Genomic DNA, 20,000 nt, shown 5'->3' with positions numbered 1-20,000 from the left:
GGGTCACCTTTACATAACATACACACACACATAAACACACAGGCCTCCATAAAGACTGAAAACAAACACACACTGCACACATACGGGCACGCTACACACACATGCACAGCCTTCTGTGGAGCCCCTCTCCTGGATCTCCCACAGGCTGGTCAGTGGTCAGTAGCAGTGGTGGAGACTTGGGTGACCCAATCAAGGCCAGCTAATCCAGAAATGAGGGCCTAGCCTAGCTGGAGCAGAACCAGAGAGAGATTTGAACTCTGTCCTTGTCTCACTCCCCTGCAACCACTCCCAGCAGTTTAACCACCAGAGAGAGAGAGAGAGAGAGAGAGAGAGAGAGAGAGAGAGAGAGAGAGAGAGAGAGAGAGAGAGAGAAAAAGAGAGAGAGAAAGAGAGAGAGAGAGAGAGAGAGAGAGAGAGAGGGTGAGGTCAAGAAAGACAAAGAACAAGGCACAGTGAAACCACGAGAAAGGGCAAGAGAGAGAAAGAAAGAACGCAAGAGAGTCCCCGAGAAGGCCGTTAAGTGAGACACAGCGAGACACCACGAGAGAAGACAGAGAGAGAGAGAGAGAGACAGAGAGAGAGAGAGAGAGAGAGAGAGGGAGAGAGGGAGAGAGGGAGAGAGGGAGAGAGGGAGAGAGGGAGAGAGAGAGAGAGAGAGAGAGAGAGAGAGAGAGAGAGAGAGAGAGAGAGAGAGAGACAGAGAGAGAGAGAGAGAGAGAGAGGGGGGGGGAGAGAGAGAAGTAGAGAGGGAGAGAGGGAGATAGAGAGAGAGAGAGAAGTAGAGAGCAGTAGAGAGGGAGAGAGAGAAGTAGAGAGATAGAGAGAGAGATAGAGAGAGAGAGAGAGAGAGAGAGAGAGAGAGAGAGAGAGAGGGAGAGAGAGAAGTAGAGAGGGAGAGAAGTTCAGAGCACGAGAAACAGTGTGCACAGTATGAGACTGCAACAACCACACACAGAGAGATCATGAGAGTGAAAGCCACGTGTTCGACAGCACTCTACTGTACAGCACAGTCAGTCGGAAGGATGTACAGTTACAGGACAAGTCTCAAGACATGTGCAGCCTGTGCCTGTGTGTGCGTGTGTGTGTGTGTGTGTGTGTGTGTGTGTGTGTGTGTGTGTGTGTGTGTGTGTGTGTGTGTGTGTGTGTGTGTGTGTGTGTGTGTGTGTGTGTGTGTGTGTGCAGTGTACAGCATGGGTGGGAATCCTATGGCCAGGGGGTGCGTTTACTAGCCTGGCGACGCCATCCTCTGTACTCCACCCAAAGATTTTGGCTCCGCACATCGTCTGGCAAAAGCCTCAAGCTCGGTTCCCTCAGTGTTTAGCCAATCAGCAAACAGTTGAGAGTGGTGACATAGAACTCACCCGCGAGCTCCGTTACCGATTGGTTAAGGCAACTATATTCAGTATTCACACTTTCGTTTTGTTATTTCTATGCTTTTGCGCCGCTACAACGTAACAGGCACAATATGGGTTTTAATTTGAGTTTGGAACTCTCCCACCGTCCACGGAGACGGATTCCTCATGGCTTTTGCCAGACTGATTGACGGAGTCAACAGTCGGCTTTTCGCCCAGGCTAGCCGTTTACGGCCCGTGAGGCCATCTTAACTGGCCCTAGATATAATTTCAATGTCATGCAGTTTCACATGAATTGATATATTTTGTAGAGCCTTCTTACATCTGCAATACAATTGAGTAATATTTTCAGGGGACCTACTGAAGGTGCAGGAGGAAATCCTGTTTGTGTTCATAGACCAGCCCTCAGAGGACTTTATAAAATGTGAAGTGGCCGATCAAATGAAAAAGGTGCCTCACCCCTGGCGTACAGTATGTGCAAAAAACTGAATCAAACCAAGATATCGCAAATCACGCCCACTCAATGCAAAAGCGTGTGCTCAAGTTGGGTCTCCTAAGGGGGCGTTGTCCCCTACTACTTCTTCTCTTTTTGAGGTGTTTGCGCAAGACGTGCGCTACCGCCATCTACAGCGCTAAGGGGACTTCATTGATTCTCAACCTCAGGACTCCGAAGGTCTCCTAACCGAAGGTCTCCTAAAGGGGCGTTCACCCGACATAAAGTGGATACCGGAAAAGAAACAAAATGACGCTTCTTGTTAGATCCACCTTCTTTGGTATGTGTGTGTGTAGGAACAAAGAGGACCCATTAAGCCAAAGAAGGCGTTATGCTTAGGCTGGTTGTCTGCGAGTTGCAAGCTGACTTGTGTGAGTGTACTAATGAGTGCGTTGTCAGTTCAGCGTGTGTGGCATGTCGTGGTACTGTATGAGGGGGCCTTGGGTTGCTTGTGTTGCATGAATGCATTTTTTTTGCGTTCAGTCGGCACCCAACAGGGTAAAATCACATGTGTCTGTAGCTACAGCCGCCCAGCCCAGCCCAGCCAGCACGCTAACCCACAACCCCGTTCCACACAGCATTCAGACCACTAAAAATAGCACATTTTAAAGCCACAACTCCAGCCATTTAACCCTCACTTTACCAGAAATGCACACCCCAACCCCCTCTCGCACTCGCTCGCTCACTCTCTCACTCTCTCACTAACCCACTTACTCCCCCACCCCTCTCTCTCTGTGTTTACAGGCAAATGAACAGTTTCTGTCCAAATTTGTCTAACACAGAACCATACATAGAAGTGCTCAAAGGAAGCTGTTATTTAACCCTCACTTTACCATAAATGTACAGTATACCCTTCACTCTTTCTCTTTCTCTCTCGGTTTCGGTCCAAATTTGTAATCTTTCTGACATGGAACCAAACTAGTGTTCAAAGGAAGATATGAAGATCCGTTGGATAGTTAGCACAGGGAATTTCAATTTTGAAACGTGTCCTACACTTAGTCGAAAAGTTATTAGAACCTAGGTGACGGAATAAAAAAAGTAAGCCGTGTCCCTATTCTACAAGGCGTTACTGCACACTGAATTTAGCCTACTTCACAAGTAGAAAAAGAAAAGAATATATATCTTTAAAAACACACAAGACTGTGTCGTTGGTGGAGGGTAAAGCCCAAAGCAAGAGAACTGCTTCGCTCAGCACCCTTGCCAACAGAGCATGTGTGTAGGAAGTAATTCAAAAGTAAACAGCCCCAAACCGAACGCAAATGACGGTTGATGAGGGTAGTGGGTTGGGGGAGGGGGGTGGGGGGTAGAGATATAACCGCTCCCTTCTTCACCACAGCTCACATCTGACTGCCGGCTGAGGAACTAACCCTTCCCTTCCTTTCCTTTCCTTTCCCTTTCCATGCTTGCTTACTTGCTTGCCTGGCCTGGAGCCTTGGAGCCTCCGGGCTAGAGGGAGCCTAGCTTAGCATGCCGTGCCTGAGAAAAGCACCATCAGCCCAGGCAAGCTCTGGGGAGAGAACAGGCCTGCTGACTGCCCTGTGGGGGGTTGCAGTGAGTGAGCAACACACACACACAAACGAAGGCAGGCAAAGGAGAGAGAGAGAGAGAGAGAGAGAGAGAGAGAGAGAGAGAGAGAGAGAGAGAGAGAGAGAGAGAGAGAGATAGAGAGGAGAGAGAAGAGAAAAATCGCATATGAAGTTAAAGAGCAAAAGAGACTGAGAAAGACAGAGATAGAGGGAGAAGCAGAGAGAGAGAGAAAATGAGTAGGCTAAAAGAAAAAAGACAAAGCCATGCGAAGGGGAAAAAGGGGAGAGAGAGTGAGAGAGAGAAGCAACAGAGAGAGGAAGAGCATTCCTTGACAATAAATGAGACCTTTGAGTGATTAGAACCAGATGACTCAACCCACATTTGGTAACGAAGGGCTAAAGCTGGGCCTGCCTCTGCCAGTCACTTAAACAGTCAAGTGTGCAGTTAGCCTACGTTTTATAATGTAGGTATTGCTGCTAGTATTGGCTATTGTTTTGATGTCATACTTTTATCTTTACACGTCATTCATCTTACCAATCAAACTGTCATCATTTATAAGAATAGCAGCACTAATGTGTTGTTAAATGATGATAAAAGAAAAGTCTTTGGACACTGCCGGTCTGTTAACCAGCCAAACATTTCCCCAACACCATGGTTGCTACCCAGTTACAGTTGGTAATGAAATTGTCTGTCAATGGGTAATTTACTTGTGTTACAACCAACAAAGCAGCCAATGATGTTACAGCATTTGGGGCTATTGTTTGGGAAACAGACCACTGGCAGGCAAGAGTGCAGTCAGCTTACTAGGCGAGTGGCTAGCTCAACAGATTAGCCAGTACAAGGGGCCTAGCATGAGGACAAAAGGGGAGAGAAAACAGCCAGAAGAGAAGAACCATGTCATATTCTCTGTATGGGGGGAAAACGGGCTGAAGAAACGCAGGAGAGAGCTGAGATCATACTTCATGTTTTTTTTCCTCTCACTCTCTCATTCTCTCTCGTTCTTCTCCCCCTCTCCTCTCCCGTTTCGCTGGATTCAAAACAAAACAGAACCCAACTCATGTTTGGCCCCATGGTCCCTCCTCCCCAGCCCCAACCTCCCCTTTTCCATCCCCTGCTTTTTTTCCTCCTTTTTCTCTTCCACATTCAAAACCAGCTCACATGCAAGCGAGAGAGCGGGCCAATGAAAACCTTCCCGTTTCCTTTGCACCAATTACGGCCGCTGGTTCGCCCCAGTGTCAGATTGCCGTTTTATGGCCCACGGCTCGTTTTTGACTTTCTAGTTTAGATGGAGTGGGTTTGGGTGTGCGCTGGGGTTCAAATCGTCCAGCTCTTTTAATCCAGCCACGGAGGGAGGACTGAGAGACAGGAGTTGGCATCTACTCACCAAATCACTGACTGGACATGGACACGGACACACAGACACACACACACAGACACAGACACAGACACAGACACAGACACACACAGACACACACACACAGACACAGACACACACACACACAATATTACACTTAGCTGACCCTTTTATCCAAAGCATTTTAGTTATTGCAGGGAAACGTCAGCTATGGATGTGACTTAGATCTGCAACCTTCTGATTTCAGATCTCCTCCTTCAGCATTAGGTCATGCCTGACGCAGCAATTGCCAAAAAACATGTACCGAGAGAGACACAGCAGTGGCTTTCCTGAAACAGCCATGTGAGCAACCAAGGTCGGTAGGGGACAACGTGGCCGTCCATGGCTTGTTGCTATGGCAGGCTATCCGAGTAGTGTTTGACTACAGCCAAGCCAGGACAGGCCAGACTCTGCAGCTCCAAAGCCTGTCTGTCAGGCTGGTATTGTAGGCTGTAGAGTTGTGAAGCCTCTAGGCTCTAACATCCCCCCACTCACTCACTCACTCATCTACACACACAGCCACACACACACACACACACACACACACACACACACACACACACACACACACACACACACACACACACACACACACACACACACACACACACACACACACACACACACACACAGCGCCACACACAGCCACACATACACACATACACACATACACACACCCCCGGGAGTCGGCCCTCCATATGGCCAGCGTATTAGACAGCATTAGGCAGCTTGTGCTAAGAGGATGCTATACTGCAGAGTGCTGCAGACCCCCATTGAGGGACTGTGTGCTGTCTGACTCATGTCACTGGACTACCACTGCTAGCCTGCTGATTGGTCAGTCTGCTGCTGTACCGGTTTCACTTTCACGCTTCAGGACAGGACACCAAGGCGGGAAAAGGTGGACTAACACCTGGTCAACGTTGCGATCCAGACATGTCTGGGAAAGGCAGACCACAACGTGATAAAGGACATTTATGTAGCGACAACGTGGCGGCTACTGTCAGAGTTGCATAGTAGCGTAGCATAGCAAGTCAAGTCAAGTAGGTTTTATTGTCAATTTCTTTACATGCACTGGTCATACAAAGAATTTGAAATTACATAGTATAGCTTCTTCACAATTTTGTTGCCTTTTTGACAATGACAATAAATTCTTGATTCTTCTACAATATCCTGTAGGGAGAGGATTCAGCCATGCTAAGAGACCTTACGGGTAAGTAAAGGGACAGGCTGGGTGACGCATCGTTGGCAACAGGGCCCTACTAGGGCTGGGTTCAAAAGATCGATCTGCGATCCAATATCGATTCACGTTCGAAAAGTGCAATATCGATTCACAACTTTGTGGATCGATCTTTTGCAGATGATTATAGGCGCTATTCCTCAACCACATCCTGTAGCTCTCATCCACATTCATGTAGGCTATATGCCCACTATTTCACGTTTGTGTGGGCATCAAAGGCTGAGATATTTAGGTTTTTATAACTGGTCTTAGGATTCTAGGCATAAATGGGTTAAAGTGACAACCCAGCAATACAGAAGATCGATATCGAATCGAATTGAATCGGATCGTGGATCGAATCGGATTGTGACCTTCTGGATCGGAATCGAATCGATCCAGGAAATTTGGATCGATTCCCAGCCCTAGGCCCTACATTAACTTTTTTCACCACCAGTCAAAATGGCTAGTAGATTTAAATCGGACTAGCCAAACACAAACTCACTAATGGGTCGAGTGGCTAGTAAAGTGATCTTTTCTACCAGCCAAAGTGACATTTCACCAGCATTTGGCCGGTTGAAGGATGTTAATCTAGAGCCCTGGTGGTTGGCATCGTCTACACCTGCGGAAAGGTATGCAAAAAGGGTGAGTCGTAGAGGTAGACTGATATATCGGTCGGCTAATCGTCGACGTATATTGGTTGGCCTGGAACATGGCACTGGCTCTTACAGAACACGTGCCGCCTGGCCCCAGGCGAAACAGGCCCAACCTGTGGGGTGCCTGCCTGCCTGCCTGCCCAGGACAGGAGAGGCCGGGAAGCCTGGCCCCAGGCGAAACAGGCCCAACCTGTGGGGTGCCTGCCTGCCTGCCTGCCCAGGACAGGAGAGGCCGGGAAGCCTGGGCCCACATGACGAAACTGGGTCAAGTTATTTACGGCACAACGTCTGCGTGGTACGGTACCTGGACTGGAGTTCTCTCCAGTACATGTGCACGGAAACAGAGCTCTACAGTAGGGCTGGGTATCGCAGCCATGTTCCTGTATCGATTCGATTTAGATTCTTAGGGATTTGAATCGATTAATCACGATTCAATTCGATTCGATTCAATTCATTCCGAATCGATTCAATCCATTCCCTTCTTGGTGCCAGAATTTCCCCGAAAATATGCTGTTGCCTATTTTTATTATATAAAAATGTCAAAGGGCTGTGGCTTGACAGTGTTAACAGATTGCTAATTTGTAATAAGTAGGCCTAGGCCTAATTGACTAATACCTACTGGGTATTTTCCATAGACCTAAATTAAACAAAAAGAACAAAAAGAAAAAGAACCAAAAAATCGATTTTGTGCCCTGTGAATCGATTATGTGAATTTCGATTCGATTCGATCGATTATCGATTAACTCGATTATTTTACCCAGCCCTACTCTACAGTATGCACGCGTCGCGCACACACACAGACGAACATGTCCCAAGTTACACAGGCACACAGTCATGCTCTGACTACATAAAAGTCAGGCTGAGTAAGCGCTGGCACTGGCAGTTAAAAGTTCTGCCACAAGAGTCAAGAGCCAGGGGGAAAGAGGAAGGAGAAATGTGCGCACAAAAAAGGAAACCGAACCGAGAGACAAACTGTCCTAGACAAAGCAACGGAAAAAGAGAGATGGAATCAGAAACAAAAAAAGTGGGAAATATTGTGTTTTCCCACGCATGTCAGAAAAATGTGTGCATGCGTGCGTGCGTGCGTCAGAGAGAATCTTTTCTTTCATTCCCTGACACACAATCAAACCCAGAGGGCAGAGAGTGTATGATGAGAAACTCTTGGCACAACCCCTGAGAAGCAAGAGAGAGAGAGAGAGAGAGAGAGAGAGAGAGAGAGAGAGAGAGAGAGAGAGAGAGAGAGAGAGAGAGAGAGAGAAAGACAAACAGAAAGAGTGCATGTGTGCATTTGTGCCTCTCCATACCCAGGCCCATGGATCGACTATAAAAGGCCACGGCTGACTGACTAAACTCCCTGCCACCCGCCCCACCAGAGAGATATGGAGGAGACAGGGGAGGTGTCCTAATAATTCATTGCTCTTTTCCCTCCACTCTAATCATTACTTTGCTGAGTGGAGTCTTTTTCTCCAGTGACTGGTGCCAGCTGGTTCCTGGCCAGCGTGATGAAGTCCTCTAAAGCAAAGTGCCTTCACACTCGGCCACCCCAATACTCATGAACGGCCATCCGGGTACTTTGCTCCTAAATGTGCGTTACGCCCCTTTATGGGTGAAAACAAACCAAATGTCTCATCAACTTACATGCTACATTGGCTTGTCTAAATGAAGACAGTCCATGCTTCAGCCACGGCTGTTTGGCCATATTATTTGAACTTCCGGCAACACAACACGTTTTCGGCATGTTGCGCGTGAACAACGCTAGTCTACAGGTCCGTATATTTCGTTTATTAAACCCATTATTAAATACTCAAAGACGAGCACAGTTGTGCCCCTGAATGGAGGACTGTCCGAGCCCAAACCTCGTTGCTTCATCTGCTGCTCATGTTCACCCACTAAATTAGGGATGCAAACAATTAATCGATTAATCGACTTTAATCGAACAATGCATTAATCGATTAAAAAACATTATTCGCAATGAATTGACAATTCAACCAACAAGTGACCCAGGTGAAATGGGCATGTGAAGAGTGTGTGTGAGGAGGGGTGTGAATAGTGGGAATATTTAAAACACCTTTGGATTAAAGAATTGAAAAAGAGCTAATTGAAATGTGGTATTTTATCTACATTTTTAATTTTAAAAATTTTTTTCGGAGAAACATTGACATTTCGGGGGGAAAACGCCGCTTATCAATTAATCGTAAGTCGATCGATAAGGCTATCAACTAATGATTAATGAATTAATCGATAATTTGCATCCCTACACTAAATGGATGTCATCTTCTCTGTCATCCCAATAATACCCACTGAAGCATACCATACACAAGCACTGCTTTTTCTATTTATTTGTAGTTTATTTGGCAGGGACAATGCAGTGCACATTGTTACAAACATGACATGGCAGAGCCATGACACAACTTGCAGATGTGAATACATGGAAGGTTTATAGCTAGATAGCTAATTTGCAACCTCAGTCCCTGATCAGGCTACCTACTCTAATAAAACATATACATCATCTAAAAGTACAATTGTACAATACAGTATACAAGACAATAATAAGCCAACTGCTTTGACTAATAGAAGATGTAACTTAGCCTTCATCTCATGTTTGATCTCAAGGAAAGCCTTATCGTTCAGGTTTCACCCACAGAATGCATGTCATTTTCTCCCTCACCCCAATAATATGACACACACCATCCGCAGATACCGCACTATACTCCTCCAGGAGGATGAGAACAAATCTCATTGATTCATCTTCAGGGGAGCTTTAACATTCAAGTTCACCCACTGAATGCACGTCATCTTCGCTGCCACCCCAAGTAACACACTTCACAGGGAAGCACACCACACCATCCACTCTCTGCTACGATGAAGCAGAGATCTTACTGCGTGATCCCTGGGGCTGGCTCCCATACTATTCATAGTTCAAGGTTCACTAATTGTATGCCATCTTCCTGCCACCTCCATAATACTGACTTGAAGCACACCTTCCACACCCACGCCGAGGGAATTACGCCACCAGCACCTACACCCTGCTCTTACTCTAGAGCAGTGTTTCTCAACGGGGGCGGTAAAGCCCCCCAGGGGGCGTTGGAGAGCTCTAGGGGTGAGGGGTTTGAGAAGGATACAGCTGAGAGGGGGCAGTGCTTAGTTGCCATTGGGCCATAGTCCATTTCTTTTGTTAATACTAAGGGGGGCGTTGTCATGCTTATGGTGAGGTCAAGGGGGTGTTGAGGGGCTAGTGATGAGGCCAAGGGGGGGTTTGTTCTAAAAAGTTTGAGAACCACTGCTCTAGAGGATAGAGCAGAGATCTCACTGCTTGATATCTGGGCATGTCTCACTGTTCAAGGTTCGCCCACTGAATGTATGCCATCTTCTATGCCACCTCCATAACAGCATGTGAAGCACACACACCCTTAGATCACGAGGGATGTCCAGCTTTTCGAGATTCACCCACTGTATACGTGTTATCTTTTCTGCAACCTACAACAATACCAAGTGAGGCACACCACATACACGTTCACACCCACACTGGGGGAAGTACACCACCTATGCCCTATCTTAGCATTAGCTCTCTGGGAGATTGCATTACCATTCCTGTTCACCCACTGAAAGCATGTCATCTTCTCTGCCACCTCCATACCAAGTGAAGCACGCCATCCACGCAATCACGATCTCACAATTTGGTCTCTGTGGATGCCTTATCAGTGTTCGAATACTGAATGCATCATAAGCTAGCTAGTATAATCCAATCAGTATTGTGTGTTTGTGTCTGTCCGTGTCAGATGCCTTGAAAACATAAAAAAAATGTACAAAATGCAGTGCTGAATGGCCTCTGAATATACATCTGAATCAATGTCCTCAAGATCTTGAACACAATGCACACACTGCCGTTATCAGGCCAGTGTCTGGTGCCTGTTAAGCCAGGCTCAAACTACATGACTAACGATTGTGTGTCCAATTTTGACGTCGAGGTGCGCCGCACACTAGAAGAGAATCGCAACTGTCAATCTTATCGCTGCTCGCAGCCACCGAGACAATGCCCGACGTTTTATTTCCAGTCGCAAATATCAAACAGTGTTTGATTTCTACAATTTTCAATCGGAGACTCTTTGAGCTGCCAAAGTTCTATCTTAGAACGTCGCATACGACGAGGAAATCTTTGCCGACAATCGCTTGCGATGGTCCTGGGGGGGTAACGTTCCACCGATTGTCGTAAGGGGGGTTTTCAGCCGAGAATCGGGCCGATAATGGTGTAGTTTGAGCCAGGCTTTAGTTGCATAGCCTGTGCTCAGCCTAGGCTGTGTCTTAATTACTGGCTCTTACAACAGACATGTGCAAGAGCAAAATCAATACAATCAGGAGTCAGTCAGAGAGAGATTGCTGAGGCTGATCACACTGAGGAAAGAAGTGCAGCCATGAAAACTGTGTGTGTGTGTGTGTCTGTGTGTGTGTCTGTGTGTCTCGAACTGCACAGAGCACTTTTTAGACACCCCCTAAATTACCTCCGACCGGGCTTGCACTTGTGAGCCATCAGCTTGCATCATGGGCACAAAACACTCCTGAGAGCAACAGCAAGGCAAACCCTCGACAGAGACAGAGAGAGACAGAAACAGAGAGAGAGAGCAAAAGAGACAAAGGCAGAATAAAAGAATAAAGAATAAAAAGACAAAGACTCTCTCCCTAACCAGAAAACGAATTGCAAAGAAATTCTGCATCTCACTAGACAAAGCCATGTTGCCCGTAAAAAGGGAACATCCCTCAGCTCAGACTCGGCCACTCCTAGACCTTGCAGACCTCCTTCTCCTCTCGTTTTTTTCCTGAGCCAAGGCCAACACACCCCACTACACAGAGGGTGCGAGTCCATCCTTGTCCTCCTGTCACAAGGCTGGCCGCCAAGTTAAGGACTGCAGGAGAAGGACTGACTCGCACACGGATCTGCAGCTCCACATGCATGCATGTAGGCGGGATTGTAAACCGACTGAAGGCAGCCAACAAACCCATGGTGAATAAAATATATACATTTACAAATGTATAAATATATACATTTATTCATTCTTCAATTGCCCTCTGAGGCAATTATTCGAGGGGACTCTCAGATCCAATCGGCACCCACTTGGGACAAATGGGCTCGTTCGTGATGAAGCAGTGATGCTCTTGCTAGGCAGCTTGATGCATTTGGTTAGAATTTTTGCCAATTTGATGCATTGAACCATCACTGCTTCATCACGAACAAACCCATTGATTGTGCTGGTGAAGACTCAGAGATCCAGAGTTTGCTCCCAATCAGGTCCTAATGATGTCCAGGAAGTGGCTTTAAGGAGAATAGGAGTTCAGTTGTTTTATTATATGAGCTTTGCCGGGATCTCCACGTCCTTCTCCTCAATGAACTTCAATAGAGACCAGCTTACTTGTGGTTTCATCTAAATGTTTCCACTCATTCACTGCATAGTACTGCACTAAATAGGATGTAACTGTACGGACAGACCAAAGGCGTTAGATACTAGGCTGTGTGCTGAACGAGTTCACTACATTGAGTGCAAGCTACATTGTTTTGGGAGTTTCCCCTTCTGGTTCACTACTTTTGCAAACGACTGAAGATGTGTGGATTTTTAGCAGGGAAGCTAATGCAGCACCAGCATAGCACAAACGACCGTTAGTCTTAGGTGTGCCGTCCATATGGGTTCAGAGCAGACAGAGCTAAGACGGCAGCTAAAGCTAACAAACATAGTCTGGCGATGTTCGAGCAAGACTTCAGGATGAGCGATGGCCCATATTGAAAATTGGCATGTCCATTAAGGGAGGCAGTGTGTTTAACTAATTTCCCTCTTCCCTCTTGCGCGTACCATACCCCGTGTTCTGCTGCACACCCACACTCTTGAACTCCCGCTGCCAGCCAGCCATAAACATAAAGCACTGTGACAATCCGAATCAGCAAAGGCTTCAGCACCACAAACTCTTCCGTGATGTATAGGGCAGACTTAAAAAAAAACACTAAAAAAGCTAGGAAGGGCGGGGGGGAGACACTGCTTAACAGGGTAGATTGGAAATCTGCAAAGTTATGACCCTGTTATAACGTGGATATTTCAATGTAAACACATCTGTTTGGGCCTTTTATTTACACATAATGTAGATGGAGTTCTAGCTCCCTAAACTGGATATTTTTCTTTTTTTCTACAACGCACCTGTCACAATGGTGATCCACATGCTGTGCAAATGGGATCAAAATATTTAAAAGGATAAAAAAAAAATATCAGTTTTCAAAAATATCCATACACATGTAATCAAGGCTTAAGTCTTGAGGTGAGACATCAAGCTTCTGTTGACTCTGGGTTATGTGGAAAAATACCACCAGGCCCACAGGTGGGGGCGATAATGTATGAGTCATGTAAAGCAAGACAAAGACACCGAACAAGAAGCAAAAAAAAAAGCGCCACAAGAAGCCGCCACAAAAACGAAATAAAATAGGAAAACAGAGATGGTTCTCTCATATGTCCTCTAAAACACCACAGCTGAGAGAGAAATAGAAAGAGAGGGAATGGAAAAACTGATGAAAAGCTTTTTTTGGTGATAGGAAAAGGCGAGGGGAAGGGCACGACGTCCATGTGGGTGAGGTAATCTGTGTGTGTGGTCTCTCTCCCCACTCTCGCACACAAAGGCCGAAGACCCACCGTCAGCACAACCCTTGTTCGCTTGCTGTTCTTTCAGACACTACAATGTTGTCTGTCCACAGAGTCCTACTTAGTGTACAAAAAAACCTCTCTCCGTCAGGGACCAGTCTCTTGCTCAGGACAACCCGATGTAGGAAGGCATCCAAGAATGCCCAGAGAGAGGTAAAAGTATACGCTTGTCCTCTATCATCAAGTAGGCCAGATCTTTCAATCGTTTAAAAAAAAAAAAAAAAACCCTTTCCAAAATCATTGCAGCGGTTCACCACTTGTAATTGTAGGTCGAAAACACTTACGAATTCAGATTGCCACCCACTACTGGCTACAAACGGCTTTCTTAACGTACTAGTTTTAGAGGGGAAGGTCATCTCTCTATACAGTTAGATTGACAAGTACACCCAGCACTTTTGACTAAAGGGCACCCACAGAGGAAAATGTACTTATTGCGGCTTTAACGTGAAAGTTCATCGGTACTGCTGAATTGTGTGAACTTTGACTTTACATCTCGACATCTGCACACACGTGCACAAAAACCATGTACAAGGGCCAGCATCTACTGCAGAGGACAGGAGCGAAACTTAAAATGGCAGGTCAACTTATAGTAAACAACAGGCGGCATATTGCTATACAGTGCACCTTGGCTAGAGTGGACCATAGCGGCTGCCTGACACAAAAGGAGGTCGTCGATAGAAAGAGAATATTTGCAAGAGAATGGAAAAACCCTCAAATAACACTTATTTACAAACCAAATAAGCCCCGACCTCTGTTCAGGGCAGGCACACAACATAGCTCAGCAACAGTAAAACACTGACAGTAAACCAGGAAAAGGACTTGTTCACAACCAAACACACGAAGCATTTCAGTCGGTTGAAACTCAACGGACGTTTGGATAATTCGGCCCATTTACAGCCAGCCAGAGAGAGAGAGAGAGAGAGAGAGAGAGAGAGAGAGAGAGAGAGGGAGGGAGAGAGAGGGAGAGAGAGAGAGAGCAAGCACAGACAGACAGAGAGACAGGCCCAGCCTTTCTCCCCCTCTCCTCTCCTCCCCTCCCCTCCCCTTTGGACTGAGCGGCAGGGCCAAAAGTGCCACAGAAAGCCAAACAAAAACACCTTTGTAATGAAACCCTCCCACTCCACTCACCAGCCACCCACCCGCCCCCTTCAAACTGAACCAGCTCACAGCTGCCGCTCAGCCAGTCAGCAACGCCAGCCACTGCCCTGTCTGACCATTGGTCGACGAGGGGAAGAGTCCAGATGCACAGGCCAATCAAACAAGACCAGACAGATGAGCACTGTTTCTCTCACTCACAACACAACACACACAATCTCTGCAAAAGACTAAGGGAAAGGGTGTGTGTGTGTGTGTGCTTGTGTGTGTGTGTGTGTGCGCCTTGATTGAAATGAACAGCTCCTCTGGCAAAGTCGTTTACTTGGACATGTTGCCAGCGAGCCAGTCCAACTTCGCTGCAGCAGCCCAAGAGAAGGGGCCCTCAATTACGAAAACATCACATTGGGAATAAAGAAATACATAATAATAAAGAACTCATTCCTCGCCTTCCATGCAAAGGGACACTCTGCATACTGACAGACCCAAACCGTCTCCATGTGAATGAAATAATGAGTCAACATTAATGTAAAAAAAAATGTCATCATGTCACTGCTGGGCTGGCTGATTGCTGCATACCAAAGCCAGCACGAACCCAATCCACTCACCTAATCTGGAAGAAATTAAGTTAAATTGGTTACATATTTCGAGAAGTCATTCCTTGAATGCACATTTTACAGTAATATTCATTGTAACATTTGGCGCATTTCACTAAGGGCACAAAACAAACTAGAAATGTGTTTCTTTCTCCCCCACAAACTCAACAAGTTTGTTAAGCCAGAGAGGATTCTTCATTGGAAACTGGATACTCAGTTCATGAGAAAAACAATTCTCTCATTTGCTCCTAAATAGTCATTGTAAATAGTGTCACAAGTACACAATATATAAAGTGTAACATCTTTGTAACAGTTTGCTTGACAAATGGGAGAGAGAGAGAGAGAGAGAGAGAGAGAGAGAGAGAGAGAGAGAGAGAGAGAGAGAGAAAGAGAAAGAGAGAGAGAGAGAGAGATGAGGAGGAGGAGGAGAGGAAGAGAGAGAGATAATTCTCTGTAGATGTCCAAGTGGCCATCTGTTCATAAGGGGAAGATGGCATGCTTGCCGGTTTTCCATCAGATGGGCTTTTTCAGCCCAGGTCATACCCGTCCCTACCAGCCTTCTCAAGACAGATTAGTTGAGTAAGCGTTAGGAAAATGATTATATTTTTTTCTCCACGCTAGGCTCTTTAAGACGACAAAAAGAGACTATCAAGAGAATGTCTCGCTTTTTCTCAAGTAGCAAAGTGAGCCCTTGTGTTGTATTTTGTCTCAGCAGTCTGATACACATCTTTCTCCAAACAAATCTACAGTGTAGCACTCTCAAACACACTCTCACAAGTGTCATCACGGCACACTTCACCTGACATTGCTGCAGGACAACACTGCGATAACAGACGAGAACAGCTTCTCTCAGGTACCCTCTTCATAAAAAAGGCACTTGACCATTTTTTTCAGCTTAACGCATGATCACTAACCAAACACACTGGCTCAGGTCTGAGCTGACACACCTGACAGCACAACTATACTACTACTGCTGAAACTCAGAGCTACTGTAAATCCAAGACAACTTGACAGTGGAGGAAATCACCGCCAACTCTGTCCCACACTCTCCCAGTTAAGGTAATAATGCACAGGGTAACTTTGAGAAATATCCAAGGCAACAACATGAATGGCTCCTAGTTCACGGACGGAATGAAAATAAAAAGTTTTCTGTTTTTCCAAGTTGTCCAAAGTGTTACGGAGATATACAGTATAAACAACATCTTTCCCGAAGTTGCCCAGAAACAGTGGTCAAACATGTTTCCCTGTGTATAATCACCTTTAGAAGCAGTAAGTCTGCGTATGTATCCACAGAAGCACAGTGCAAGCAGTAGGCCCAGTGCGACCACAAGCAGTAGACTAGGGCTATGTATACAGTGGAATCTTGCGGTGTAAATGTGGCATGATCAATGTATGTTAAACGTGTGAAAGTTGTATATGGTGTATACACTGCTGGACAGCTTTCATTGCTTCAGGGGTTGATGAAGTATATCTACTCTACTTCAGTCAGTACTGCAACTGCCGTTCTACAGAAGGGCTAGGTATGTGCAATGGAACACTGCTATCAATAACAAGGTTATGTGCACTGTATGTACAGTGGAGCATTGCTATGAATAAGACTATGAATGAATATGTAGAGTGTCATGGGCGTGTGAAAGGTAAATGGCAACAACGGAAGTTGAAAATAGCATGCTTTCTGTTAAAAGGCTGGCTGGATCCACTTCCTAAGCATGTGGCCTTCTCTCCAGTCGTCTACACAAGCAGAGCTGCTGCTGCCGCCGTCTTATCTCTCCCCAGCAGATCATGGGTTACAATAGTAGGACGGAGGAATAAAATGCTTACATTGTCAACAATGCAATAAAGGAACAACACACATGTTCTTTGGGGATGGTGCTTAGTATTGACTGTGCCCATGCATTTAAGCATACGCTAAAATGTTATGTGCCAATACATCTTTGGGTCACCCTCAGAATTACTACTCAGAATGTTTTAACCAGCCACGATTTAAAGGCCAACTTGTGAGTCATTGTGCATCCGATCTGTAAGGGAGGCTGGGTTTAGTAATATTTCCTTGTGATAACACCCATTTCCCAAGATAACGCTTCAAAACAGGATGTGATGAGGTGGTATGCCACAACTACTATGAGCTGTACCCTTGACAATCTGAGTGGTAGACATGTGTAATGGCTAGCATTATAGTCCGCCTTTGATGAAATGAACATACAATTCCCCATCAATAACAGGCAAAGAAGTGACATCAGTTCTAACCAGACGGACAAAAGACAATTTCGCGGCAGATTAGAACAAATCCAGCTGCCTATAATTCTTTCTCGTTAAATCCAGCCTGTTGACACTTAAGCTGTAACGCTCTAAATTCATATAAATGGCCAAGAATGGCTATGAATAACATGGTTATAAAGGCTGGACTTGTACAAAGGGGGGACGGCAAAACAATCTGCCAACTCTTAAAAACGTTTACTTGAACAGTTTCAACATCAAAGCCATTCTAGATCCTTGAACATCGGGTTATATTGCAGATCCGAAAGGTGCATGGTGAAATCCTAGAAATCGTTTGTGTTTCCAGCACATGTCATGGGGCACATAATATAAAACTGGGAAGCAGAGAAACTTGGCCAAGAGGAACCAACCTTGTATACTTGTCCATAGGTTCCATTTCCTACTACTTCCACCAATTCAAAAATCCCGGCAGGGTCCTGCAAACAAAGAAATGTTGAGATTTACCGAAATGTTTCAAATCAGATCAGAAAAATGCAAAAGATTGGACAGTAAATGGGAACTTAAGCTGGGCAAAGATAACGTTAAACGCAGCTGTTGCTCTCGTCGCATACACATGCCAATGCATTGCAAACAAAGGAAAGCTCACAACTCGGCGGCGGTAGCACTCTCTTCGTCAAAATAGTGACAAATACATTGTTCATAGACTTGCTCGAAGATACACACAACAGTGTTGGCTTTGGTTTGAAGTAAACAGATATTCGATCAACCAGATAAAACACAACTACGTGTTGGTAAACCTTGTAACCCCCCTCTCCCGATACTCACCCGCAGTGAGGAGAGATCTATGTCTACCAGACTTTTAGCCGGGGAGTCGTTCGCCATCTTTTTAATAATAAATAAAAATCGAAATGTCTATCCTTCCGTTACACTGTCAGGGTATGCTCGAAGCCGTCTCTCCTCATTTGCGGCCGCTCCTTCGACAGTGTAAAAAGTGCCGATGATGATTCACGGCAATGCTCTACTTTTGTTGTCGAGACAAAACTACTCCATGTTGAGGTGGCAGGCTAGCCTAGCCTTGGGTCCCGATTCTCTCCCCGCAAGATCGAGCTTGAAGTCGCACAAACACAGGAAGCCGGTCGGCGGAATCACACAGAAAGGGCAGGGCCTCGACGTAGCAACAGAGCAAGGGGGAGTAGACATGGGGTACGTAAAAAAGGAGTGGAGAGGAGAAAGGAGTTTAGGAATGAGTTCGAGTCATACTTCAGCACAGACTACAAAGCAAATTGACCTCAAATATCAGTTAGATCCACCACGCCGCGTCGAGAGCCGAGCTCGAGCTGCCGCTTGGATCTCGGACATGCGCACGTGAGGCTATCACTATCAGAGGCTCTAATGATTGGGTGTGGCAGGGAAACAATTGGTCTGAGGCAGACTGGCTACTCACCAGCAAATACAGAGAGAACACAGAAAATGCTTTATTCATTTGTCTGACTCGTTGTAATTATTCTCTTCACAGTTGTTCTGATATATGTAAACAATATGCAGAGTCTGATGATGAACATGGCCCCTGTCTTGTGTGTGGTCAGTGCTGTCAGTCAAATAGTCAGTTGTTGCAGGTTTTGCCAGTGACTGTGGAGAGCAACATACTGAAATGCAGGAATACAGTGAGTGACTGTGTGTAACAGTTAGGTAAGACACCCAGCACACTTTCCAATTTCATAATAAGATCTATTTTCCTGTCCAGGAATCATGACATTTTATAGCCCACAGATAATCAAAATGCACACACTTGGGGCCCAACTGTGTGGGCCCGGGCCCCGTAGGCTACCCACCACATTAACAGTGACTCCTAACTCTGTGTTGCTTCAGGGAGTTTGGAAGTTGCCGGTCTAACTGTCTTTTAGCCGGTTGAAGGTGCGTCTCCTGACTCATCAGCAGCCTGTCAAGACAGACCGGTTTGGTTGAAGTCAGAATAGACCGTAGGCCTATAGCTCTGTCTGACCTATGGTGATACTTTTAAATGTCAGCAATACTGTCAACAAACAAAAGATGAGGCTGCTATGGTGTCGTTGATGGGATGTTGACACATTCCTGTTGCTGTTCCTCCCTGTCATTTTGGTATTATTTCTAATGTTTCATGTAAAGGCAATAGGCCTAGTAATAACTATAGTAACACTTTTTCCTGGAAACCCTAGGAATCCTAGAAGTCTACAGCCTGTTACCCTGAAGTAGCCCACAAACATTGACATTTATGTCATGTATTTGATTTGATTCTCTTTTCGTCCCTTTGTCCGTAGCCTACACTACAGATAAGGAGACTTGACCATATAGCTTCATTTGGAAGACTGCTCACATGGAACCGAGTATAAGCCAGAGACAGGATATCGAGATTAAGGGCATTGATGTTGAGTCATGTGGAACCGTTCTCATAAAAGTGAGTCACCTGTCTCACACACCTTAATGCGAAAAGGTATGTCATCATGAACCACACATGAACAGCAGCACTGAACAACACTGAGCCGAGCCAAGGGCACAAGAAAGTTCTTCTCGCACACTTTTAGCGTCTCCCACCTCTTACAGCATTACTCAACATGTTAATGATGCAATAATGCCATTGTTGTATTTTGTTCAGCTGGCACGGAGCAGAGAGAGAGAGAGAGAGAGAGAGAGAGAGAGAGAGAGAGAGAGAGAGAAAGACAGAGAGAGAGAGAGAGAGAGAGAGAGAGAGAGAGAGAGAGAGAGAGAGAGAGAGAGTGAGAGAGAGAGAGAGAGAGAGAGAGAGAGAGA

At 45.9% G+C, this 20,000-nt stretch overlaps 1 protein-coding gene across 5 annotated transcripts in view; it reads right to left on the bottom strand.

Annotated features, from left to right (window-relative positions):
- The window catches only part of LOC134459870 (mitogen-activated protein kinase kinase kinase kinase 4-like), a 113,059-nt gene extending 94,497 nt beyond the window's left edge, over positions 1–18,562 (bottom strand). For all 5 annotated transcript variants that reach the window (XM_063212349.1, XM_063212350.1, XM_063212351.1 and 2 more), the window contains exons 1-2: positions 18,039–18,562; positions 17,624–17,689 (exon numbers count right to left, since the gene is read on the bottom strand). In XM_063212349.1, coding sequence (XP_063068419.1) covers positions 17,624–17,689; positions 18,039–18,095 — 123 coding nt within the window. In that variant the 5' untranslated portion in view covers positions 18,096–18,562. The remainder of the gene's footprint in view (positions 1–17,623; positions 17,690–18,038) is intronic.
- Positions 18,563–20,000: the final 1,438 nt, after the last annotated feature.

Source organism: Engraulis encrasicolus, chromosome 12 (assembly GCF_034702125.1).
Source record: "Engraulis encrasicolus isolate BLACKSEA-1 chromosome 12, IST_EnEncr_1.0, whole genome shotgun sequence".
Taxonomy (NCBI): domain Eukaryota; kingdom Metazoa; phylum Chordata; class Actinopteri; order Clupeiformes; family Engraulidae; genus Engraulis; species Engraulis encrasicolus.
Note: the sequence above shows the minus strand (reverse complement) of the source record. Positions and strands in the feature narration are given on the sequence as shown.